The sequence below is a fragment of the Xiphias gladius genome, chromosome 22 (genome assembly GCF_016859285.1).
Source record: "Xiphias gladius isolate SHS-SW01 ecotype Sanya breed wild chromosome 22, ASM1685928v1, whole genome shotgun sequence".
In the NCBI taxonomy this organism is placed as follows: domain Eukaryota; kingdom Metazoa; phylum Chordata; class Actinopteri; order Istiophoriformes; family Xiphiidae; genus Xiphias; species Xiphias gladius.
This window is the reverse complement of record NC_053421.1, coordinates 23133767-23159470: the sequence shown is the minus strand read 5'-3', so window position 1 is coordinate 23159470 and position 25704 is coordinate 23133767. Positions and strand designations below refer to the sequence as shown.

Below are 25704 nucleotides of genomic sequence, written 5' to 3'. Positions count from 1 at the left end.
GTCCTGCTACATTTTATTACAGTTGCTCCACAGATCCTGTCCACCTCTGATTGCACCAAAACTGCAACCCAGCTCTACAGTTCCCGTGAGCCAGCGGGAAACCCTCCTCCCATTTTACAGTGGCGTTCGGAGGAGTTACCCCTTCATCACTCTGACAAGTTTACGCTCGGCTCTTGGCACTTGGATGACACAGGCTTGTAGAGCTTCAGCACTGTGAACCAGCCACAGGAGAGGGATCTTCTCATGGTTACATTCTAACCATAAACCGACCTAATATGACTGCCTATGTAGCAATGTTTGTAATGTAAGTTATTCCAGAAGATGTTGTGAGAGTTTGTCCACCTTCATTTTTGACTTTTCTCACTGATCACGCCTCTTCATTCTGTCCACTACTACATGAGCAGACTGAAAACCAAAGCTGAAATGAATAAGTCCATGTAAGTTGGATGGAGTGTCCTACTAAACTTTTTAGGGCTCTGAGGACCGGCTGCCGTGGCCCCTCAAAAGAGCCAGTGCACGGGTGACACCACCACAGCGGAGATGAGTCAAGGCCTGAAAAGTGAAAAGGAAAATGAGGTACAGAAAGTTTACTAATTTGGGTATTAAACATGGATATATAGCAAAATATTTGTACCACTGATTTTCTTTTTTTCTTTTTTTTTCAGGTGTCCATCACTCCAGAAGAAGATATTTAACGTCAACACAAGTGTGATAAGAAAGTCAGATAAACCCAATACTCATCTAGGACATCAACAGGTTGCCAGTGAAAGCTAAGAGAGGAAGAACGAGGAAGTTAGTGGTGTGGTTTACTCCAGTGTGCTTTGGAAGAGGGAGAAGTAAGAAGGATGAAGAACGTTCTGGGGACAGCTCATATCTGGAGGAGGAGAGCTACATGGCCGGAGGCATGTGCAGAAATTCTGTGAGCAATGCCCTGGGGGCGGGGAGTCTTTATGAGAACATTCCAACTGGAAAACATGCAAGGAGGGCAACGTATACTGAATACGCCAGGTCTAACTTTTAGAGACAAGAATATTATGCACAAATAGATCCTGTTCTGTTTAATTTTTGTTGAAACAGTTTCACTTCATTGATCATTGGTGGTTATTTTGGTAATGATTATGCATGACATCATATTGCCAGTGTTTTGACCCTTACGTGTACATACGTAAATGGTTCATGTATGTAAAAAACACTGTAAACTATATTGGCAAAGAAATTGCACCCCCTCCCATATGATTATGGCAATTAATGACAGTTTTATAATATCTTTCAATTTCAAAACAGGTTCTCGTGGATGTTCAGACATTATCACAGTGTCTTAACACCATGAGACTGAATTTCTGAATTTTAATGTCTAAGTGATTTGATGGATGTGCTATTTCTACAGCTGTTTTTATCATAGCCTAACTGCAAAGCTTGCTACATTGGTTATTCGCTATAATTGGCTTTGTTTTCTTTCTGGAGAAGTTGAAATCCAGATTCCAGATTTCTTAGCCATCTTAGAGAGTTAAGATTTAAGGTTCATATTGAATCTCTAATTATGTGTAAAGTGTAGCGAGAATTATGGCTAATTGTGATTTAATACATCACAGATATTCCCGTATCCAAGTTGGTTTAAACAATATATCTCATTTTAGGCAACCAATTTTAGGGGTAGGTGGGGTAGGGGGGTGGGGAGGGGGTAGGAGGGGTAGGGGGGGTAGGAGGGGTAGGGGGGTGGGGAGGGTAGCTAAGGGGTGGGGGGGGGGTTGTGAGAGAGACAAGAGGCTAAAAGACACAGACATATAACCCAACAGACCTTTGGAACTCTCTGGGCCCAGCTGCTAAGTGCTGCAATATATTCTCTGCTTGTAGGAATCAGAGCTGTAACTCTTTCTCTGACCCTGGAAAAAGCAGCTGCACTGCTTCTTTGGGCAGCGGAAATCCTGTATCCAGCAATGGTGATATATCTTCTAATCTGGTTTTTGACTTTGGCTTTAAAAGTCAAATATCCTGTCCGATTTAAAACAATGGCAAATTCGTTTTTTAGATTAGAATATGCCTCACGGACTAGGTAGGAAAAAGCCGAAATTCTTTGTCGGGGCCAGTCGGTAAAGATAAAGGTGGCTGTTCTGCTAATGGAAAAATCCCTCTCAGCGTGGGTGTACGCAGAGCTGCTCTCCCGCTGTTGTTTCCTTTGCTGAGTTTCATCACTAACACAGTCTAATCCAAGAGAAGGGCCCTCCGCATCCTGATGAACACCTGTCTGGTCTAGTGGCAGGCACTCGTCCGGCGATGATTCCTGAGGCACAGGTTCTGGAGGTTCGACCTCAGATGATCTGGGGAAATGGCGTCGCACAACAGAGCTGATGAGGGCACTGGCAGTTTTTGTGACCCAAGGAACCACCACTAGACCCAGAACTAGAACTGGCATGTTGGAGTATAGATGGAATTTGGCCTAAGAGATTAAAATATTCTATTGCTATGTGATTCAACGTACGGTTGTGCTTTGTTACAGTATTCTGCACAACAGTGGATGATAACCAGTTATCTGTCTGGTTGAGCTGAATCTGTCTGGTTGAGCTGAATTCTAATCCCACTAATAAATGGAGAAATTTCTGTCCGTCTTTCTTTCTGTCTGTCGATCGATGTTCTGGATGAGCGTAGTTTTTTCGATGAGCTGCCAAGATCCTAACCCACACCCCGTCAACTGTGATGTCATCAGTGATGTCACAGATGTTGGGCAGATAAAAGCCACAAACAATGATGTCACATAAACTGTGATGTCACCGGTGACATCAGAGGATGTTGCTTTGAACAGATAAAAGCCACAAACAATGATGTCACATAAACTGTGATGTCACCCGTGACACCGGCATTGCTACGCGACGACAGGCCCCTTTTGAACGGAAAACAACAGGCGTATTTTGAACAGGCAAAAATATAGTTACCCGTATTCTAAAATGGATATCAGGTGACTGTGACACATGCGCGCTCACACACCTTTGGGGCCAAGTACAAATACTTCAGCTTTGTCCGAGTTTAATCATCCAGGTCCTTACGTCCTTAAGGCATGCTTGAAGATTAGCCAACTGATTGGTCTCATCAGGCTTCATTGGCAAGTACAGTACAGTTGGGTATCAACTGCATAACAAGTGAAGTTTATAAAATGTGGCTTTTAAAAACACACCTATACAGATTGGAATTTGTATTTTTTTTCTTTTTTTACTAATAAATTCAGATAAAACTGAAGTTATTGTATTTGGCCCTAAACACCCCTAGAAAAGCGTTATTTAATCATATAGTTACTTTGGATGGCATTACCTTGGCCTCCAGTTCTACTGTAAGGAAACATGCGGTCATTTCTGACCAGGACATGTCCTTTGCCTCACACATAAAACAGGTGTCTAGGGCAGCCTTCTTCCACCTGCCCAATATTGTGAAAACGTATAAACACCCTGTCTTGAAAGGATGCTCAAAACCTAATCCATGTATTTGTTACCTCTACACTGGACTACTGTCATTCCAGTAGACCAGTGCACCAGTAACTGTGTGAAAAAAACCTCTAGTTGATCCAAAATGCTGCAGTGTGAGTTCTCTCAGGAACTAGAAAAATAGATCACATTTCTCCCGTGTTAGCTTCTCTTCACTGGCTCCATGTAAAATCCAGAAGAGAATTCAAAATCCCTCTCCTTACGTACAAAGCCCTTAATGACCCAGCTCCATCATATCTGAAAGACCTCATAGTACCCTGTTATCCCAACAGAACACTCCGCTCTCAAAGTGCAGGCTTACTTGCGGCTCCTAGAGTTTCCAAGAGTAGAATGGGAGGCAAAGCCTTCAGTTATCACGCTCCTCTGCCGTGGAACCAGCTCCCAGTTTGGGAGGTAGAACCCCACATGTACCTTCCTTGAGCTTCCAGGCAGCATGATTCACCATGTATGATGGTTGGTTCTGAAGCAGCTGCAGTCCTCCTGTACACCTAGTAAACTTGAAAGGGAATATATCAAAGTTAATGACTGTGTAGTTTATTTGATGGTGTTGATGATGTGAAGAGGACGAAGGAGACTCCGCTGACACTGTCTTGATTGCATATAAAGGTTTATTATAAAGAAGAACAGCGTCAAGTCAAGCATCTGCAGATCTGCTTGTGAGAGGGTGTGAAGCCAATGAACCACTCTGAAATTCAGCCTTGGTCACCGACTCTTAAATAGGACAGTTGTTTTCCTAAAAACTGTCACTCACATATGGTTTTAGTTACAAAGCATTACCTGCCTTTGGGGACTGCAAGACCCCTTCTGAGGACCCCCAACCCATGGCCTCTGAGCCATATCTCTATTTTCACACATGGTTTATATTCTACATATATGACCATACACCTCAACTGCATAATTAGGATTTCATTTACTGAGAATGCATACAACCTGTGGTATCTCCCTGTAGCAGACATTCTTGGGCTCTGTAGGCATCGTTGCTCAATTCCCACAAATACACCTGTGCCAGAAAAGAGATTTAAAAAGTGACAACATTGAAGGTGTAGTTTATTTGAATGTTTTGTTGCTAATAAGGACATAGGTCACCTAATACAATAATTAAATGAGATAGCTAATGTTAATAAATAATAACTGGTAAACATACATTACTACGAGTTATGAGGTGTTGGCAGACAATCCTACACCCCCTGCTTGGCCCATTGACAGGTACTGTTGTCAAGAAAACTTTGCTTGCTGTTACCTACAATGTTTGAGCCTGGGTCTTACTGGCGTAACGGGAATAGCTGGATGACATTTGCGTTACTTTCATTTATTTAAATGCCATACACCTAGCCTTTGATAACTGATACAGAAACACACTACATACGCACTTGAGCCACTAGCAGTGTTGTCCGCGACACAGCCACAACAGCCAACAAGACCGTGTGACCTTAACCAACTTATGAACATACAAAGAGAAACATTGAAGCAAAGAGTTAATAACTAGCCATTCAGAAACGTCCTGTTTTATCCTTGATTGTCAAACTTGTTCAGGAGCCCCTTATCGCTCAGGGTCTGCCTCTGGTTCAAACACAGAGGCTTGTACCGCTTATGTGTTTCTCCAGCAGTTCAGCGTTCACATTCAACAGTTGCCGTGGTAGCGCGAAGCCATACTCGCATCGGGCCACCCCGCGGAAGAGAGGGGGCGGGGTGAGCAGTGGCTCATTACCATTTAAAGGAACTGGGACTCAAACTGGATGTTCTGAACAGGGTGAGGAGGGGGCAGTGGCGCTTCATACTCATGGTATTTTGACCAAAGCAAGTCACAGACACTTCATTAAGACCCCGTTAACCATCTTAACGTGTGGAAAAGGGGTATAATACGGGACCTTTAAACCTCTCATTTTGACAAATATATCCCCTTCTGTGTTGGCTGTTACTGCCAACACTGCTGTTAAGCATAAGTGCGTGATATTTTAAATTATATTCCACCACCAACCAACAAAATTAAACTCCCATAATGTCCAAACTCAGTTTGCCAGCAAACCTACCTCTGATTATGACGAAACTTCACAATCTTTCTTCTATTCTGTCTTGTACAGAGTGTTCGGGTTGAGTGACATTGCCACTCTTCATCACCACAGTCGGTGTAGCAGCACCCATACGTCCTCCACTGTTTGCCATCAGATAGAGTAACAGCCTGGCAAAATTATTACGCTCAGAACAGACAAACACAGCTTTGATTTAACTCTTAAGTATGAACAGTCGCTGCACTGTATGTAGTCCACACCCATCGACAGCAATTTAAGTCTTTTTCCTTTGAGAGTTTCATCAGCTCCATGAGTGGACAAGCCCCTGGCCAAAAACCAAAAAGTTATTTTATCAAACTACTACTTCACAGTCAGCGCTTTTAAAAATGTAAATTCATTCTGTTTAGACAAAATAATGTAAACAATTGATGAAAATAACTTTAAATTTTAAGTATCTAAAAACACTATCGCTGGCGAACCAACAATGACTGTAAGGGGCAGGCGTGTGTGGATCCAAGTGCAAGAGAGAGAGATTCAGGCAGACGTGCAATGTCCAAAATCCCAATTTTTAATCCGAGAGACGTAACAGACACAGGGAATCAATCAGGACTAAATGCGAGAGAGCTTGAACACAAGGGTAACAACGACAATCTGGCAAGGCATGAGAAATGAGGCGGGGTTTAAATACACAGAAAAGAAGACACAAGTGAAAGACATTAAGGTGGAGACAGTAATCAAAACAAGCGGGAAAAACCAGGAAGTAAAACAAACAGTAACACAACAGAACCAAGACTTCAAAATAAAACAGGAAATACCAAGAAAATAAATAAAGATCCTGACAATGACTGCTATTTCTCGTCAATTCAGTATGTCTAACTATTTCAAAACTAATCCCTCTTGACATAGGATGGCAAAACTTACATACAGCACCTTTAAATACTTCAATCATATCAAAAATCGTTGTCGGTGTCATTTCTATCATTCAGCCACTTGATTAATCAACTAATCATTTCAGCGATAAAACTGATTTCAGAGTTAGACAAAGTAAAAAAAGAAAAAAAGAAAACAAATCAAAGACATGCAACATCACTGAGCTTAAGAATGAATGACATAAACAGTAATAAGAATTTCATTTGATGGCATAACTCAATAGGATTTTCAGTGATTTTTTAAAACTTTACCGTCAGTCCGTTGTTGTTTGGAGATTGTTGCTCCTGAGTATATTAGTAACCCAAAACATATGTAGATTTCAATGACAACAGTTCAATAGAGTAAAATGTTTGTCGCTATATTTTTGGCACATCACTTCTTGGTTTCCATCTTGTCCGCACTGTATTATCATTTCATGCTCTTGTGCAATAAATGCAAAGTTTTTTGCATGTCAAGAATGTTTTTTCCACAATATTGGTGAAATAATTTTGAAGAGCTGAACAACATTTATCTCTACAGTGAGATTATATGGCAGTTTTTGGCTTTTTACTGAATTACTGTACCATGACCACTGTTACTTAAGTAGTCAAATCTTTCAAGATAGTACTGATTAGTTTAACAGATGCATTCATGTTCACAAACTGGTCACTTCAAAAGTAATAATGACACACTGTTCTCTTCAGTAAGGGAAAAATATGTGCTTATCACACTGCTGATCAGAGCTTCTGACCCTCTGAGAAGAAATAATAAAAATATTATTTATTTCATTTTTAACAAATGAACTTAAAATGTCCCATTTGATATTGGCTTTCAGCAGCGTGACGGGAAGAAAAGTGCCACACATGTAACATTTTTCATCTGTAATCTCCAAACTCCTTTAAACTTTCTCCTGACAAACAAAGATGGCTGGAGCTTTGACTTTGCTTCTCGTTGGATATCTGCTGAAATGTGAGTTCAAGCGCATTCACGTCTGGTTTGAAAACTATAAGGATGATTTACAATCATAACAACAGACTGTTGCTAATGTAAAGCTTTCAGAGTACAGAATGTCAATGCCTGTGATGACAGGATGATATCCTGCAAAATGAAAGATGGCGAGCCTCTGGCCAGCCTTTTCTTACCTATTTAAGAGGGATAAATGTTATATATCGTTATGTGAATGTCAAAAAATCCCCCTGAAATCATGTATTTCAGGTGCCATGTGTGGACAGTTTCAGGTCATTATGCCCCAGACCATAGAGGTTCTCAGTGGATCCTGCGGGACCATCCCCTGCTCCTTTGACATAGACAGCAGTTATGAAGATTACTTAGTGAACACATGTACAGCAACATGGAACAGAAAAAATGGACAAATCTCCTATAATCCAATAGCATCTGCAAGAAAAGAAATGACAGGAGACTTGACAAGAAAAAACTGCACCACAACCTTCGATAATATGCGTCCTGAGTACAGCAATGAATATTTCTTCAGACTGGATTGTCAGAATCCACCGAAATATCGGTTTAAAAACACTCCTTTGAATATTTTGGTCAACGGTAAGTTTTTACATCTATTTACAGACAATTCATGGACAAATTATGTTTGTGGGCTGCCCCATCCTTCTTTTTAATTTACCTTAATTTTCTTGTTTTTATTGCATTTTACAAATCATATGAAGAAGCTTTCAGAAATGGGTGTTTATTTAATAACACTTTAACGTCCTGACACCTGTTCCTCCCTCACCGACTCTTACTCCGTCCACATTGGAGGTGAAAGAGGGAACCTCAGTGAGTTTGGAGTGCTCTGCTCCGGCTCCCTGTCTGTCTCATCCTCCAACACTGACATGGACCCCCAGCCTGGGTGACAGTCAGGAGACACTGCAGGAGAAAGGGGACAAAACTAAAGTCAAGACCTCTGTTCTGAACTTCACTGCTTCTCACCTCCATCATGGGAAGACCTTCTCCTGTACTGCTGTCTACAACAAACAAGATGGCACTGAGTCAGCCACTAGCGGAAGTTTAACACTTAATATTTCATGTGAGTTCATGTGGCAAGTGTGAAATTTGTCACATTAAGATGGATCTGTAGCACTGTAAAATTTAGTTTTACTAAATATCCTTATTTTGGGACACATCTACCTCCATTTAAACATACCCCCACAGTAAAGTTCTGAAAAGTAAAAGCATTAATTGTGAAGAATGGTCCCTCTAGACTGTAAGAATGAATGCCTTAATTTGCAAGCAGAATTTCAATGCTGTAGATGGCCTATAAGTGATGCTATTTGACTACTTTATACTTGGGCTGGGGGCCAAGAGAGCTGCAGACTGATGGCTTTGGAGGAAGATGCAACTCGTCATTAAGCTTGAAACTGTTCAAAGTTAAAAAATCATCAAACGTTTGTTCAGAGTCTCTTTTCATGACCCTGTGTGGCTGATAAATAATATCAAATCCTGTACCGACAGTTTCAGGATATTCATTCATGCTAATATTACGAATACAGTAACCATGCCTCTGTGCTCCTCTTGCGCAGCAGTCAAACGGCAGGAATTTCGTGTTAGTGTTGTTTGTTAAAAAAATGTTTTGTTGCTACCTTGTGTTAAGGGAGCTTCTGTCCTTTTAACCTGTGCTGCAGGACCTTAACACATAAAATAAAGTAAAAATCCTGAGAAATAAAGAAATATATTAAACGTACATTGTTACCATTAAACTTTAATTACACTCTTGCCATTCAGTGCACTATTAATGATTTTTCACCACTCCATGAGTTAATGCAAACTTTTTTCTTATTCTTATATTTTGTACTATTATTGTTATTATTATTATTATTATTATTATTATTATTATTATAACGTAACCTTCCTTACCCAAACTAGATTTTCTGTCCTGCTACATTTTATTACAGTTGCTCCACAGATCCTGTCCACCTCTGATTGCACCAAAACTGCAACCCAGCTCTACAGTTCCCGTGAGCCAGCGGGAAACCCTCCTCCCATTTTACAGTGGCGTTCGGAGGAGTTACCCCTTCATCACTCTGACAAGTTTACGCTCGGCTCTTGGCACTTGGATGACACAGGCTTGTAGAGCTTCAGCACTGTGAACCAGCCACAGGAGAGGGATCTTCTCATGGTTACATTCTAACCATAAACCGACCTAATATGACTGCCTATGTAGCAATGTTTGTAATGTAAGTTATTCCAGAAGATGTGGTGAGAGTTTGTCTACCTTCATGTTTGACTTTTCTCACTGATCACGCCTCTTCATTCTGTCCACTACTACATGAGCAGACTGAAAACCAAAGCTGAAATGAATAAGTCCATGTAAGTTGGATGGAGTGTCCTACTAAACTTTTTAGGGCTCTGAGGACCGGCTGCCGTGGCCCCTCAAAAGAGCCAGTGCACGGGTGACACCACCACAGCGGAGATGAGTCAAGGCCTGAAAAGTGAAAAGGAAAATGAGGTACAGAAAGTTTACTAATTTGGGTATTAAACATGGATATATAGCAAAATATTTGTACCACTGATTTTCTTTTTTTCTTTTTTTTTCAGGTGTCCATGACTCCAGAAGAAGATATTTAACGTCAACACAAGTGTGATAAGAAAGTCAGATAAACCCAATACTCATCTAGGACATCAACAGGTTGCCAGTGAAAGCTAAGAGAGGAAGAACGAGGAAGTTAGTGGTGTGGTTTACTCCAGTGTGCTTTGGAAGAGGGAGAAGTAAGAAGGGTGAAGAACGTTCTGGGGACAGCTCATATCTGGAGGAGGAGAGCTACATGGCGGGAGGCATGTGCAGAAATTCTGTGAGCCATGTCCTGGGGGCGGGGAGTCTTTATGAGAACATTCCAACTGGAAAACATGCAAGGAGGGCAACGTATACTGAATACGCCAGGTCTAACTTTTAGAGACAAGAATATTATGCACAAATAGATCCTGTTCTGTTTAATTTTTGTTGAAACAGTTTCACTTCATTGATCATTGGTGGTTATTTTGGTAATGATTATGCATGACATCATATTGCCAGTGTTTTGACCCTTACGTGTACATACGTAAATGGTTCATGTATGTAAAAAACACTGTAAACTATATTGGCAAAGAAATTGCACCCCCTCCCATATGATTATGGCAATTAATGACAGTTTTATAATATCTTTCAATTTCAAAACAGGTTCTCGTGGATGTTCAGACATTATCACAGTGTCTTAACACCATGAGACTGAATTTCTGAATTTTAATGTCTAAGTGATTTGATGGATGTGCTATTTCTACAGCTGTTTTTATCATAGCCTAACTGCAAAGCTTGCTACATTGGTTATTCGCTATAATTGGCTTTGTTTTCTTTCTGGAGAAGTTGAAATCCAGATTCCAGATTTCTTAGCCATCTTAGAGAGTTAAGATTTAAGGTTCATATTGAATCTCTAATTATGTGTAAAGTGTAGCGAGAATTATGGCTAATTGTGATTTAATACATCACAGATATTCCCGTATCCAAGTTGGTTTAAACAATATATCTCATTTTAGGCAACCAATTTTAGGGGTAGGTGGGGTAGGGGGGTGGGGAGGGGGTAGGAGGGGTAGGGGGGGTAGGAGGGGTAGGGGGGTGGGGAGGGTAGCTAAGGGGTGGGGGGGGGGTTGTGAGAGAGACAAGAGGCTAAAAGACACAGACATATAACCCAACAGACCTTTGGAACTCTCTGGGCCCAGCTGCTAAGTGCTGCAATATATTCTCTGCTTGTAGGAATCAGAGCTGTAACTCTTTCTCTGACCCTGGAAAAAGCAGCTGCACTGCTTCTTTGGGCAGCGGAAATCCTGTATCCAGCAATGGTGATATATCTTCTAATCTGGTTTTTGACTTTGGCTTTAAAAGTCAAATATCCTGTCCGATTTAAAACAATGGCAAATTCGTTTTTTAGATTAGAATATGCCTCACGGACTAGGTAGGAAAAAGCCCCAATTCTAACACAGTCTAATCCAAGAGAAGGGCCCTCCGCATCCTGATGAACACCTGTCTGGTCTAGTGGCAGGCACTCGTCCGGCGATGATTCCTGAGGCACAGGTTCTGGAGGTTCGACCTCAGATGATCTGGGGAAATGGCGTCGCACAACAGAGCTGATGAGGGCACTGGCAGTTTTTGTGACCCAAGGAACCACCACTAGACCCAGAACTAGAACTGGCATGTTGGAGTATAGATGGAATTTGGCCTAAGAGATTAAAATATTCTATTGCTATGTGATTCAACGTACGGTTGTGCTTTGTTACAGTATTCTGCACAACAGTGGATGATAACCAGTTATCTGTCTGGTTGAGCTGAATCTGTCTGGTTGAGCTGAATCTGTCTGGTTTTCTAATCCCACTAATAAATGGAGAAATTTCTGTCCGTCTTTCTTTCTGTCTGTCGATCGATGTTCTGGATGAGCGTAGTTTTTTCGATGAGCTGCCAAGATCCTAACCCACACCCCGTCAACTGTGATGTCATCAGTGATGTCACAGATGTTGGGCAGATAAAAGCCACAAACAATGATGTCACATAAACTGTGATGTCACCGGTGACATCAGAGGATGTTGCTTTGAACAGATAAAAGCCACAAACAATGATGTCACATAAACTGTGATGTCACCCGTGACACCGGCATTGCTACGCGACGACAGGCCCCTTTTGAACGGGAAACAACAGGCGTATTTTGAACAGGCAAAAATATAGTTACCCGTATTCTAAAATGGACATCAGGTGACTGTGACACATGCGCGCTCACACACCTTTGGGGCCAAGTACAAATACTTCAGCTTTGTCTGAGTTTAATCATCCAGGTCCTTACGTCCTTAAGGCATGCTTGAAGATTAGCCAACTGATTGGTCTCATCAGGCTTCATTGGCAAGTACAGTACAGTTGGGTATCAACTGCATAACAAGTGAAGTTTATAAAATGTGGCTTTTAAAAACACACCTATACAGATTGGAATTTGTATTTTTTTCTTTTTTCACTAATAAATTCAGATAAAACTGAAGTTATTGTATTTGGCCCTAAACACCCCTAGAAAAGCGTTATTTATTCATATAGTTACTTTGGATGGCATTACCTTGGCCTCCAGTTCTACTGTAAGGAACCATGCGGTCATTTCTGACCAGGACATGTCCTTTGCCTCACACATAAAACAGGTGTCTAGGGCAGCCTTCTTCCACCTGCCCAATATTGTGAAAATGTATAAACACCCTGTCTTGAAAGGATGCTCAAAACCTAATCCATGTATTTGTTACCTCTACACTGGACTACTGTCAATCCAGTAGACCAGCGCACCAGTAACTGTGTGAAAAAAACCTCTAGTTGATCCAAAATGCTGCAGTGTGAGTTCTCTCAGGAACTAGAAAAATAGATCACATTTCTCCCGTGTTAGCTTCTCTTCACTGGCTCCATGTAAAATCCAGAAGAGAATTCAAAATCCCTCTCCTTACGTACAAAGCCCTTAATGACCAAGCTCCATCATATCTGAAAGACCTCATAGTACCCTGTTATCCCAACAGAACACTCCGCTCTCAAAGTGCAGGCTTACTTGCGGCTCCTAGAGTTTCCAAGAGTAGAATGGGAGGCAGAGCCTTCAGTTATCATGCTCCTCTGCTGTGGAACCAGCTCCCAGTTTGGGAGGTAGAACCCCACATGTACCTTCCTTGAGCTTCCAGGCAGCATGATTCACCATGTATGATGGTTGGTTCTGAAGCAGCTGCAGTCCTCCTGTACACCTAGTAAACTTGAAAGGGAATATATCAAAGTTAATGACTGTGTAGTTTATTTGATGGTGTTGATGATGTGAAGAGGACGAAGGAGACTCCGCTGACACTGTCTTGATTGCATATAAAGGTTTATTATAAAGAAGAACAGCGTCAAGTCAAACATCTGCAGATCTGCTTGTGAGAGGGTGTGAAGCCAATGAACCACTCTGAAATTCAGCCTTGGTCACCGACTCTTAAATAGGACAGTTGTTTTCCTAAAAACTGTCCCTCACATATGGTTTTAGTTACAAAGCATTACCTGCCTTTGGGGACTGCAAGACCCCTTCTGAGGACCCCCAACCCATGGCCTCTGAGCCATATCTCTATTTTCACACATGGTTTATATTCTACATATATGACCATACACCTCAACTGCATAATTAGGATTTCATTTACTGAGAATGCATACAACCTGTGGTATCTCCCTGTAGCAGACATTCTTGGGCTCTGTAGGCATCGTTGCTCAATTCCCACAAATACACCTGTGCCAGAAAAGAGATTTAAAAAGTGACAACATTGAAGGTGTAGTTTATTTGAATGTTTTGTTGCTAATAAGGACATAGGTCACCTAATACAATAATTAAATGAGATAGCTAATGTTAATAAATAATAACTGGTAAACATACATTACTACGAGTTATGAGGTGTTGGCAGACAATCCTACACCCCCTGCTTGGCCCATTGACAGGTACTGTTGTCAAGAAAACTTTGCTTGCTTTTACCTACAATGTTTGAGCCTGGGTCTTACTGGCGTAACGGGAATAGCTGGATGACATTTGCGTTACTTTCATTTATTTAAATGCCATACACCTAGCCTTTGATAACTGATACAGAAACACACTACATACGCACTTGAGCCACTAGCAGTGTTGTCCGCGACACAGCCACAACAGCCAACAAGACCGTGTGACCTTAACCAACTTATGAACATACAAAGAGAAACATTGAAGCAAAGAGTTAATAACTAGCCATTCAGAAACGTCCTGTTTTATCCTTGATTGTCAAACTTGTTCAGGAGCCCCTTATCGCTCAGGGTCTGCCTCTGGTTCAAACACGGAGGCTTGTACCGCTTATGTGTTTCTCCAGCAGTTCAGCGTTCACATTCAACAGTTGCCGTGGTAGCGCGAAGCCATACTCGCATCGGGCCACCCCGCGGAAGAGAGGGGGCGGGGTGAGCAGTGGCTCATTACCATTTAAAGGAACTGGGACTCAAACTGGATGTTCTGAACAGGGTGAGGAGGGGGCAGTGGCGCTTCATACTCATGGTATTTTGACCAAAGCAAGTCACAGACACTTCATTAAGACCCCGTTAACCATCTTAACGTGTGGAAAAGGGGTATAATACGGGACCTTTAAACCTCTCATTTTGACAAATATATCCCCTTCTGTGTTGGCTGTTACTGCCAACACTGCTGTTAAGCATAAGTGCGTGATATTTTAAATTATATTCCACCACCAACCAACAAAATTAAACTCCCATAATGTCCAAACTCAGTTTGCCAGCAAACCTACCTCTGATTATGACGAAACTTCACAATCTTTCTTCTATTCTGTCTTGTACAGAGTGTTCGGGTTGAGTGACATTGCCACTCTTCATCACCACAGTCGGTGTAGCAGCACCCATACGTCCTCCACTGTTTGCCATCAGATAGAGTAACAGCCTGGCAAAATTATTACGCTCAGAACAGACAAACACAGCTTTGATTTAACTCTTAAGTATGAACAGTCGCTGCACTGTATGTAGTCCACACCCATCGACAGCAATTTAAGTCTTTTTCCTTTGAGAGTTTCATCAGCTCCATGAGTGGACAAGCCCCTGGCCAAAAACCAAAAAGTTATTTTATCAAACTACTACTTCACAGTCAGCGCTTTAAAAAATGTAAATTCATTCTGTTTAGACAAAATAATGTAAACAATTGATGAAAATAACTTTAAATTTTAAGTATCTAAAAACACTATCGCTGGCGAACCAACAATGACTGCTATTTCTCGTCAATTCAGTATGTTTGACTATTACAAAACTAATCCCTCTTGACATAGGATGGCAAAAACTTACATACAGCACCTTTAACTGATTCTATCATTGCAAAAATCGTTGTCGGTGTCATTTCTATCATTCAGCCACTTGATTAATCAACTAATCATTTCAGCGATAAAACTGATTTCAGAGTTAGACAAAGTAAAAAAATAAAAAAAGAAAACAAATCAAAGACATGCAACATCACTGAGCTTAAGAATGAATGACATAAACAGTAATAAGAATTTCATTTGATGGCATAACTCAATAGGATTTTCAGTGATTTTCTAAAAATTTACCGTCAGTCCGTTGTTGTTTGGAGATTGTTGCGCCTGAGTATATTAGTAACCCAAAACATATGTGGATTTCAATGACAACAGTTCAATAGAGTAAAATGTTTGTCGCTATATTTTTGGCACATCACTTCTTGGTTTCCATCTTGTCCGCACTGTATTGTCATTTCATGCTCTTGTGCAATAAATGCAAGTTTTTTGCATGTCAAGAATGTTTTTTCCACAATATTGGTGAAATAATTTTGAAGGGCTGAACAACATTTATCTCTACAGTGAGATTATATGGCAGTTTTTGGCTTTTTACTGAATTACTGTACCATGACCACTGTTACTTAAGTAGTCAAATCTTTCAAGATAGTACTGATTAGTTTAACAGATGCATTCATGTTCACAAACTGGTCACTTCAAAAGTAATAATGACACACTGTTCTCTTCAGTAAGGGAAAAATATGTGCTTATCACACTGCTGTTCAGAGCTTCTGATCCTCTGAGAAGAAATAATAAAAATATTTTTTATTTCATTTTTAACAAATGAACTTAAAATGTCCCATTTGATATTGGCTTTCAGCAGCGTGAAGGGAAGAAAAGTGCCACACATGTAACATTTTTCATCTGTAATCTCCAAACTCCTTTAAACTTTCTCCTGACAAACAAAGATGGCTGGAGCTTTGACTTTCCTTCTTGTTGGATATCTGCTGAAATGTGAGTTCAAGCGCATTCACGTCTGGTTTGAAAACTATAAGGATGATTTACAATCATAACAACAGACTGTTGCTAATGTAAAGCTTTCAGAGTACAGAATGTCAATGCCTGTGATGACAGGATGATATCCTGCAAAATGAAAGATGGCGAGCCTCTGGCCAGCCTTTTCTTACCTATTTAAGAGGGATAAATGTTATATATCGTTATGTGAATGTCAAAAAATCCCCCTGAAATCATGTGTTTCAGGTGCCATGTGTGGACAGTTTCAGGTCATTATGCCCCAGACCATAGAGGTTCTCAGTGGATCCTGCGGGACCATCCCCTGCTCCTTTGACATAGACAGCAGTTATGAAGATTACTTAGTGAACACATGCACAGCAACATGGAACAGAAAAAATGGAGAAATCTTCGATCATCCAAAAGTATCTGCAAGAAAAGAAATGACAGGAGACTTGACAAGAAAAAACTGCACCACAACCTTCGATAATATGCGTCCTGAGTACAGCAATGAATATTTCTTCAGACTGGATTGTCAGAATCCACTGAAATATCGGTTTAAAAACACTCCTTTGAATATTTTGGTCAACGGTAAGTTTTTACATCTATTTACAGACAATTCATGGACAAATTATGTTTGTGGGCTGCCACGTCCTTGTTTTTAATTTACCTTAATTTTCTTGTTTTTATTGCATTTTACAAATCATATGAAGAAGCTTTCAGAAATGGGTGTTTATTTAATACCACTTTAACGTCCTGACAGCTGTTCCTCCCTCACCGACTCTTACTCCGTCCACATTGGAGGTGAAAGAGGGAACCTCAGTGAGTTTGGAGTGCTCTGCTCCGGCTCCCTGTCTGTCTCATCCTCCAACACTGACATGGACCCCCAGCCTGGGTGACAGTCAGGAGACACTGCAGGAGAAAGGGGACAAAACTAAAGTCAAGACCTCTGTTCTGAACTTCACTGCTTCTCACCTCCATCATGGGAAGACCTTCACCTGTACTGCTGTCTACAGCCAGCAAAATGGCAACTCTTTGCCACCTGTTAACAGAAGCTTAACAGCTGTTATTTCATGTGAGATCACTTTTCTTCTGCTAAAATTCTAACATTATAATTGAATTGATCCCTTGTCTCTTGGTTTTCTTTACCTAGTTTTAATTAGGGCTGAAACAATTAGTCAATTAACTGATTAGTCAACCAACAGAAAAATTATTGTCCACAATCTGAAGAAGCGAGTAATTTTGAAAATTATCTTGGAGCTGGACGATCCAACATCAGTCAAATAGATTTTCTAGGAATGTATCACATGATTCAAATTTTTGTGCTACGTAAAGTCTGGCTTATTTCAATAACCTGATTTTAAAATTTGCCGGATTAATTAGCATATATTAATAAAAATTAATATATTATCTATTTAAGGTTTTATTTAACTTTTAATAAATCTCTTTCTAAATTTGACCTGCTTATTCTTTGATTACTTTAGACATTTTATTCATCAATCTCTTATTGACGTTCCGATGAAAGTTCAAATTTTAAATAACAAGTGACAGCCCTGACTGTTATATTATGTAATTTATTTATTTCACGATTTATTAGTATTTAGTCTATGATGACACAGACCCTCCTCTGTATAAAAGACAATATGTGACAAAATTATACAAATACACGGACAAATAAATAAATATGTTACCAGTCAACCACTAGTAAAACTATCTCAGTCCTGCATTAAAATCACTGCAAACTGTTCTTTTTCTCCTGTGGTAACAGGTCATGGCATGAACACAATACAGCCCCCCCAACATGTCCCAGTATAAAGGAGCACACAGCATTTCACTTCGCATCAAGATAGTCTTTGCGCTCAACTTTTAAATTATTTTGTTACATCAGTACATATTACCATGTTTGCAAACTTGATTTAACACGACTTCACTCGACTCTTAACTTGTCTGTCTTCTCTTTATTACAGTCCCTCCACAGATTCTGCGCTCATCTCATTGCAACAAAACTGCCAGCCGGTTGAGCTGTTCCTGTGAGACCGTGGGAAACCCTTTTCCCGTTTTAAAATGGTATTTGAGCGGGCTACCTGTCAATCAATCTGATAAGCTTGCAGTCCGGCCTGGGTATCTAAACGGCACAGTTCTGAGGAGCATCATCACTGTGAATCAGCCACAATGGAGGCTTCTTTCCACCCTGGTCTGCCACAGCTCCAACTCTTTGGGAACTGCCAGGCAACATTATTGTGTCGCCAGCCTTGAGCATCAAACCCCTGCAGGAAGTCAAGGTCTGTCTTATGTGTATTATTGTATACGTATGAATTCTGGTGAACTTGATAGACTCTAAATTATTGTTAATTTTATTATTATTTGGCTAGTGACTACCCATATGCGGACTGTAGCGGAGACCAGGACTGGTCCAAACAACTATTTCTATTATTTAACACAAGTATTTCCTCAATCTTTGATTCAAATACTGGATCAGAAATGCCCCCGGAAATTATTTCTATTGCCGTACCAGTATTCTTAAATATTCTTGGGTGGCGATGTGCAGTCTACCTTGGTCCCAGGATCAGTATCATGAATCCAATTTTTGCATTTTCAACAACACTATACTGGTACATGTTCTTGTGGAAATAAAAACAAACAAAACAAAATTCTGATTCCGAATCATGGCTTGAGTAAGGTGTTAATGGCCAGCGTTTCTGTAGGAGCATTAGCAGTCAACTTTGATTGACTGTTCCTGTTTACAACTTTACCATCTGTACCCATGTCCCCTTCTTAAATTGGTAGCGAGGTTCACGGTGCCACTTCATTCACATGCACGTTTCTAGGAGTTTGTCCGTTTTCTTCAATATTTTCATATGCACTATTTACTCAGACATATCTCTTTCTTGACAAAAGAGATAGATAAACATGAGTAGGTAGTGATATCAAATTTAGACTCAGTTACTTTGTAGTGTGTTTAATATGATCTGAGGTAACAACTCACCAAGGTGTATCCTTTATACAGTATGCCCACACTTTTACCATGAGAATTATTCTGTCTCATTTATTTCATCGTATGTTTCAGGTCATGTGACGTTGCCAGTCTTCATCACCACAGTTGTCGCTCTACTAGCACTAATATGTGCTCTGCTGTTTTTTATCAGGTACGGTAACAGTTTGAGACATCAAAACGTTCAGACTAAACCTACACATCGCCATTATTGTTTCAATAACTTTTAATTGGACTCCTGCGAAGACTATAAATAATGCGAAGACTGTAAAAAGAATGTTGCCTTTGTAAGAAGTTGATCACCACTGCCAAGACTGGCGGGTAATATTAGGTTTCATGTCAATCAGCGCTATGCCATCAACCACCTATATAACACGTCCATCATCTACCTGTTGCTTAGCTTCGACGTTTGACTGCCGCCCTTCTTTGTATATGCAGTTTGTTTGTTTGCAGTAAGCTGGCCATGACTATTATCCTATCAGATGATTTGAGGCAGATGGTTTGAGGCTAATATGACTAATGACTAATACGACCCACCTTTGTAGCAGTGATTGTTAGGAAAGTTACAACAGAGGTTGAGTCCATTACTATGATATTTTGTGTTCGCAAAGAAAGATAAAGATGGGAAAAACTAAGATGAATCAAATGTAACCATGTATACCGAACGTTCTACTATACTTTTCAGGTTTCAGAGGACTCACCATAACTTTCCTGAGAGTTGGTGCACAGGTGACACCAGCAGAGTTGCTCTGGGTCGACTTCTAACAGGAAGCAAGGGAAATGAGGTACTTTGATTTAGAGCCAGGCAATTTTCTAATTTAGCTAGTTAAACACAGATTAGCAGAATATCTGCGCCGCTGACGTTTTCTCTTTAACTCTAGGCACCCCACACAACAGAAGTGGACACCTGTGTCGAGATCCATGGGCTGAGACAGGCAGACATACGCCAGCCTGCAACTACCTCTGAGCCAAAAAGCCCCAACTTGCCAGGATTTGGGCCAAACAAAGCAGAGGAAGCCAGCGAAAGCTCAGAGAATAAGAATGGGGAAAGTAGTAACGAGATTTACAGTAATCTGATTTGGAGGAGCAAAAGGAAGAAGAAGCAGCAAGAAGACTCTGTGGACATGGATCCACCTGGTAGCTCCTCTCTGCAGGAGGAGAGGTGCATAGTGGGAGGCATGTGCAGAAACTTTGGGAGCGATGCACTGGAGATGGGGAGCCTATATGATGAAGTTGTATCTAGAAATGTGAGAGGGGAAGCGGAATGTGAATATACTGAAGTGACTTTTAAACAGAGGAGTGATACACATAATTAGATTGCTGTTTTGTTGTGATTGTTGCTTCTAACCAAACTATGACGTTCAAGTCCAGATAAAGAGGACTACTAGATAAGGATTACTTATCTTTGTTTTTCAGGTCATTGGGTTTTTAAGATATTGACTGGTTTGAGATTTTTTTTTGTCACTGAAAATATATTTTTTTTAGTAAATTGTAAGTACATCATAATTTTAACAATTAAATTTTTCACTATTTCTACTGTTAATGCAAGATAATATAAAATGCCGTATATTCACGTTTTTTTTTATTACTTATACGCTGATGTTGGTCATATGTAAATTAAGAGAGGCCCTGCTGTTTTACATTTATCTGGCAGTATGTCATACTGTATTTTGTTTCATGGATTGTTGTTAACATTTTCTTTTTGTTTAGATTGAGCTAGCTGTAAATATATAAAGAGAGAAAGAGACATATGGATGTGTTTATTCTTTCAAGACCTTTTTCACACTAGACATTTGGTAAGTCATTGTACGAAATGTAATTGATAACATTTAAAAACAACTGCATTCCATTTAGGTGAGTCGGATCCAGAGTCCTGCTATTGCACATGCTGGCTCACTGGCAAGGCTTAGTCGGGCACTCGATGCTATTCAACCATCATTAACGAAATTTGTTTCACCTCTGCTTTTCCTGCTGGAACATGTCAAAATATGTGCCATGAAAAAGGTCCATAGCTGGGCCTTAACATCAATCTCCAATTTTGTGTTTCATATATCTTTATTTTATCTTACCCCTTGCTACTGTGCTTTAGACATTTACTGTACAACAAGTTGCGGAGTGTTTAGTATAGCAGATTTTAGAAACAGGCAAGAGACCCTGTCGGGCTTTCTCGTCCTTCAGGTGCACCGCTTTAAATGAGCTCTGGCAAGTCTCCTGTCTGAGACTGACGAGGGAAGAGGGAGGTGTCGACGGGATCAGGTGGTGGTAAAGTGGTAGACTTCACATTAATAGATCAGTGGAACATCACAGACACATCCATGCTTCAGGTCAACCGGCAAGGTAAGCCCTCTTGCCCATATCAGTCAAAGAAAAATATGAAATGCAGAGACTATTTTTTCAAGTTCTCAAAAGTACTTTCACTGTACTTACTTTCTGACTACATGTTGCAGAACAATGGGCTGCGCCGGGCTTTTTGGCCTTTGATAAGCCTGGAGGTGCTTGAGGCCTTTGAGTGTCAAAGAAAAAGAGGATTCGTGTTGACATGGTGACTTATTAATACACGACCAATATATTAGACATCATTAAACATATGTTCAGTATTTCCAACTCTGTCTCCTGTGCCACGGTGTAAGGTGTTATAGTAGAGTGCAGAAATGGTGCAATGCAAAATCATCATATTCTAAATGTTACGGCTGCTGTGTTTCAGAAGGTGAGAGGTCAAAAGGTGAATTACTGAATAGCGTATGGTGAATACTATCTTCATTGGGACTGTTTATCTGCCTAGACCGCTAAGCTCTTTTACCGGCAAGGTTGAACCTTATCTGTTTTCATCTCTCAGTTTCCGTTGCCAAGTAACATTTTAAACATAAAAACATAACACAGCACAAGTCTTGTGGGTTGTGGTGGAGTTACTCTTTACTATTTACACATAAACTTGAAATGACAGATTGTAGCCAAAATGTACTTTATCCTTGGCTTTATGTCACAGCAATATTTTAACTTTCTTTCTGAGAAGTCACTTTTATTATTATTTTTTACGTCAAATTGTTGAGGTTAATGGCTCTAACTATTGTAGGAAACTCCAATTGAGGTTAACTGGCTTTCAAAGTAACATCTCGCTGTACATCAGAGTTTCCAGACCTGTCGCACGTACTCCACTTACTCATGCATTACCACAAACACTATTTCATAACAGACTGTGTTCTACAATACTGCTTTCCTCCTTCCCACCTGCTCTCACCCCACAAAGGCATCTCAGTTCTGCAGCATTTGAGATGGTGGATTCCCCTTCGCTATGCAAAACTCTATCTGCATAGGGAGATCTTGAGATACGATCGATCGCTCCGGTACAGCTATTAAACTGGTCCCGTCGTTGACGCTGCTCGTGTCAACTACATTGTTAAAGGTCAGGAATCTTTAAATTTGAACTTTTAACCCATCACAGAGGAAGAGCCTTTAAACATCTAGAATAAGAATTATAATAATAATAATATGTAAATTTCCATGACAACCGTGCAACTCCATCTGCTGAGGAAAATCATGTAAGATTGGCAGTCAGGAGCACTGACAGCGAACCAGAGTGAAAATAACCGAACAAAATAAAGCACCAACACACAACAGACATGAGAACCCACTGCCTGTGTGTACCCAGTGGGGGAAAGTAATTAAGTACATTTACTCGTGTACTGTACTTAAGTACAGTTTTGAGGTACTCATTTTATTCTACTTTATACTTCTACTCCACTACGTTTCGGAGATGAAATACACTTGTTTAACAATAATAATTACTAGTTACTTTTCAGATAAGGACTTTATGTCTTTATGTAAACGATTGCATAATAAGATTATTAAATACAATTCAATGTTAAAGATTAAACCAGTTGTTCCAAACCTTGTTGGACATAGTTCCCCTTACAAAAAAGCAGCGTCTGGTTTGGGCGCTTTGTCACGTTTCAGATGTCTATGGGTTGTTAGCTGTTTCACCAAAGAGACATTTGCCTTCTATACTTCAGATAGTTTCATTTAAATGAGTAATTATGTGTATATATATTTATATATATATATATTTAGTTAGTTAACTCCATTTAATCATGTATTGTGGTCATTTAATATCACCTGAGTGGACAAAATTCATGGTTATGGTGACCCTGTGCTCTTCCACTCAAAAATAGTTTTTCTTTTTTTTTTACTACTCTCTTTAATCCAAATTAGTAACACAATTTGACATATGCTTAACTAAGAGGGCAAATAAGGGCAAAGATGCCGGTCAAGTCTATCATGCAATACGTTTTTTTTTGTTTTTTTTAACCTCGCCTGCCGCCACAAAGTTCTGTCCAGTAAACAAGAGCATATGACATCTGCTTGCAAGCCACGGTTAAGAGTGTGAACCTAGACAAACAAAGCAAGGCAGAACACACTGAAATTCTCCCGTCCAGGGTAAACAAACTGTGTCTGCGGTAGCACATCAAGGTTATAGCTCCCATTCCACTAGAGACAAATGTCTGGACAAAACTGACCTTGCAAGAAATACAAATGTGTCTACCAGGGAGCAGGTTCTCTGAGATGATTTCTGGTAATAATACTGAAGTGGGGTCATTATCTCTCAAGATAATGTTAAGAAGATGAAATCGTAATAAAGGAATCACCTTATTTTCCTTAAGCAGCTCAATAAAAAGGAAACTGAAGAGGATAGATAACACTATCATTTGAGATACATGATACGTATTTGATACAATTAGACTATTTTTACACATTATTTTATTGTCATTTTTGCCCTTACTGTCTGTACACAGTTGCAGGCGAACGTAGGGAGACAAAAAAGGGTAAGACCAACAGTAAAGGTCCCTGGTAGTGTTAAGTTCAGGGATGTTATATGGTATGCATCTTAAACCACTAGCCCGCCAAAATGCTGTAAAATACTGTATACTGTATTAGAAACAATTGAGAAGCCGTCGTTGTTCCTAATGTAAAAAACTTTGTATCAATAAAATCGTGGTTTTTTTTAGGAGGAAATTGTTCTATTTTTAGCTCGATGACAACGTACCGTTGACTTATGTTCAACTGAATCATGCAGGAAATCCAAAATGTGGGAGAGGTTTGATTACTTGTCAAAATATCAACATTTTTGTTCCAAGTTTTTCTAGATGTCCCAGTAGACCTGCCCGAGTCCTCCTGCCACCTGACAGGGGAAGTTCTGCGGGAGGTCTGCCAAGCTGAAGCTTCTCCAAATGCCTCTATATACTGGTCCATTGGTGGAAAGTCTTCCGTGCTCCTTCGGCTTTGTCTCCACCCATAAGAAAACTGTGGTCTCTGAGGAAATAAGTTGCCCGGCTAAAATCCAGACTAATGTATCTTGCACAGCCTCAAACTCACTTGGCATCGCCACCAAACAGCCGTCTATGAACAACTTGTCAAAATACATGCATACTGGATGATTAAAAGTTTTTTGCTCTGTGTGTGTGTGTGTGTGTGTGAGAGAGAGAGAGAGAGACAGTGTATATCACCTTTACTAACAAGCTAATTTCCTTTCACAGTCTCTTCAGCCACGTGGTTTTTGGCGCTAATGCTCCTTGGAATTGCTTTGCTGTTTGGACCTGCAATGTTCATTCACAGAAAATGTTGCAGAAACAGGTTGGTACAGTGTCATAGATCATGGTTGTGTTGTGATGGTTAATCTTTTTATTGCCATTACAATTACCCGCACACCATCATTGGGCTTTGTGTGCAACACTAGTATCCTTTTAAGGTATGAAACTGGAATTTTGTGTTTGACAGTTGACAAGGATTTATTTCAAACTTGCTTAATGCAGAACACATATTTGCATCTTTTTTTCAAGGCCACAAAATTCTTTGGACAATGTCCAACAAGAACAAAGACACAACAGTCCTAAAAGGTAAGGAAAACAATTTTATTCACAGTCTCTGCACAAATACTTGGCTTTACTGTGTTAATATGATATTGACTATGTAGTGAGGAAAATGAAAAACACTGTGAATAGCCTCTCTCGCTTGCTTTTACATCACAAGATGAAGACATACAATCAAGCCTATGTGGCTCAGAAAGAAACCCTGGCGTGGACAGACCTTCCTGTGTTTCTGATAATACTTTTGTGGAAGAAATGCGCAGACCAACCAGAGCTCAACAACAAATGAATGATCCAACAGCCGTCCATAGCGAGGGCGGAATACAGCTACTTGCAAAGGTGCAGTGAATGTGACTAACGAAAAAATTATGCAGGGGTTCACAACAGACCATCATTTATTTTAAGCATAAATCACATGGAAATACTATCAATGGATCCGATTTGGAGCTGTCAGAGACCTTGACACAAAGAACCAAACGGCCGAAATCAAATTTGATTTATAGCTTTTTGGAACTGGTGCCATAGATTGTTTAGTCTCTCCACATTGAGCATCATTTTCAAGTCACACATCAAGTCCCACAGAGAGTGCACTGTACTGAAGATGTATATCTAAACTGTGGAGGACAGATGACAAGATCTGTCGCTGCTGTCACCAAGTAGGTTCCTTAAAGTATTTCCCACTTGAGTGC

General features: G+C 40.2%; 2 protein-coding genes and 3 long non-coding RNA genes across 6 annotated transcripts; 1 reads left to right on the top strand and 4 right to left on the bottom strand.

Moving 5' to 3' along the window:
- Positions 1–376: 376 nt before the first annotated feature.
- On the bottom strand, positions 377–2866 carry LOC120784175. The gene is made up of 2 exons (XM_040117718.1): positions 1799–2866; positions 377–552 (listed from the first exon to the last, which is right to left on the bottom strand). The coding sequence occupies exons 1-2, from the start codon at positions 2411–2413 to the stop codon at positions 469–471; spliced, it is 699 nt and encodes a 232-aa protein (XP_039973652.1). The 5' UTR covers positions 2414–2866; the 3' UTR covers positions 377–468.
- An 872-nt stretch (positions 2867–3738) lies between these two features.
- Positions 3739–6072, bottom strand: LOC120784177. The gene is made up of 3 exons (XR_005706410.1): positions 5504–6072; positions 4404–4473; positions 3739–3969 (listed from the first exon to the last, which is right to left on the bottom strand). It is a non-coding gene; the product is annotated as an uncharacterized LOC120784177 (long non-coding RNA).
- Positions 6073–8997: 2925 nt separating this feature from the next.
- On the bottom strand, positions 8998–9996 carry LOC120783668. Its single transcript, XR_005706366.1, has 4 exons — positions 9907–9996; positions 9615–9824; positions 9257–9483; positions 8998–9027 (listed from the first exon to the last, which is right to left on the bottom strand). It is a non-coding gene; the product is annotated as an uncharacterized LOC120783668 (long non-coding RNA).
- Positions 9997–13009: 3013 nt separating this feature from the next.
- Positions 13010–15009, bottom strand: LOC120783667. The gene is made up of 3 exons (XR_005706365.1): positions 14666–15009; positions 13566–13635; positions 13010–13131 (listed from the first exon to the last, which is right to left on the bottom strand). It is a non-coding gene; the product is annotated as an uncharacterized LOC120783667 (long non-coding RNA).
- A 733-nt stretch (positions 15010–15742) lies between these two features.
- LOC120784442 (sialic acid-binding Ig-like lectin 13) lies at positions 15743–20855 on the top strand. Of its 2 annotated transcripts, XM_040118279.1 has the most exons (7): positions 15743–16165; positions 16412–16753; positions 16926–17237; positions 18130–18444; positions 19230–19308; positions 19840–19939; positions 20036–20855. In XM_040118279.1, exons 1-7 carry the CDS (start codon positions 16120–16122, stop codon positions 20468–20470), a joined length of 1629 nt encoding a protein of 542 aa, XP_039974213.1. In that variant the 5' UTR covers positions 15743–16119; the 3' UTR covers positions 20471–20855. The 2 variants fall into 2 exon arrangements, with proteins under 2 accessions (XP_039974213.1, XP_039974212.1); XM_040118278.1 differs by having other exon boundaries at positions 16110–16753.
- The last annotated feature ends 4849 nt before the right edge of the window (positions 20856–25704 follow it).

What these genes read in the sequence shown, in the direction of transcription:
- LOC120784175 (XM_040117718.1), bottom strand. Translation starts at nt 2,413, where the DNA reads ATGCCAGTTCTAGTTCTGGGTCTAGTGGTGGTTCCTTGGGTCACAAAA. An exon ending in GGGCCCAGAGAGTTCCAAAG is followed by an intron (nt 553 to 1,798) that starts GTCTGTTGGGTT and finishes TTCACTTTTCAG; the next exon opens with GCCTTGACTCATCTCCGCTG.
- LOC120784442 (XM_040118278.1), top strand. Translation starts at nt 16,309, where the DNA reads ATGGCGAGCCTCTGGCCAGCCTTTTCTTACCTATTTAAGAGGGATAAA. An exon ending in TTTGAATATTTTGGTCAACG is followed by an intron (nt 16,754 to 16,925) that starts GTAAGTTTTTAC and finishes ACGTCCTGACAG; the next exon opens with CTGTTCCTCCCTCACCGACT. An exon ending in AACCCCTGCAGGAAGTCAAG is followed by an intron (nt 18,445 to 19,229) that starts GTCTGTCTTATG and finishes CGTATGTTTCAG; the next exon opens with GTCATGTGACGTTGCCAGTC.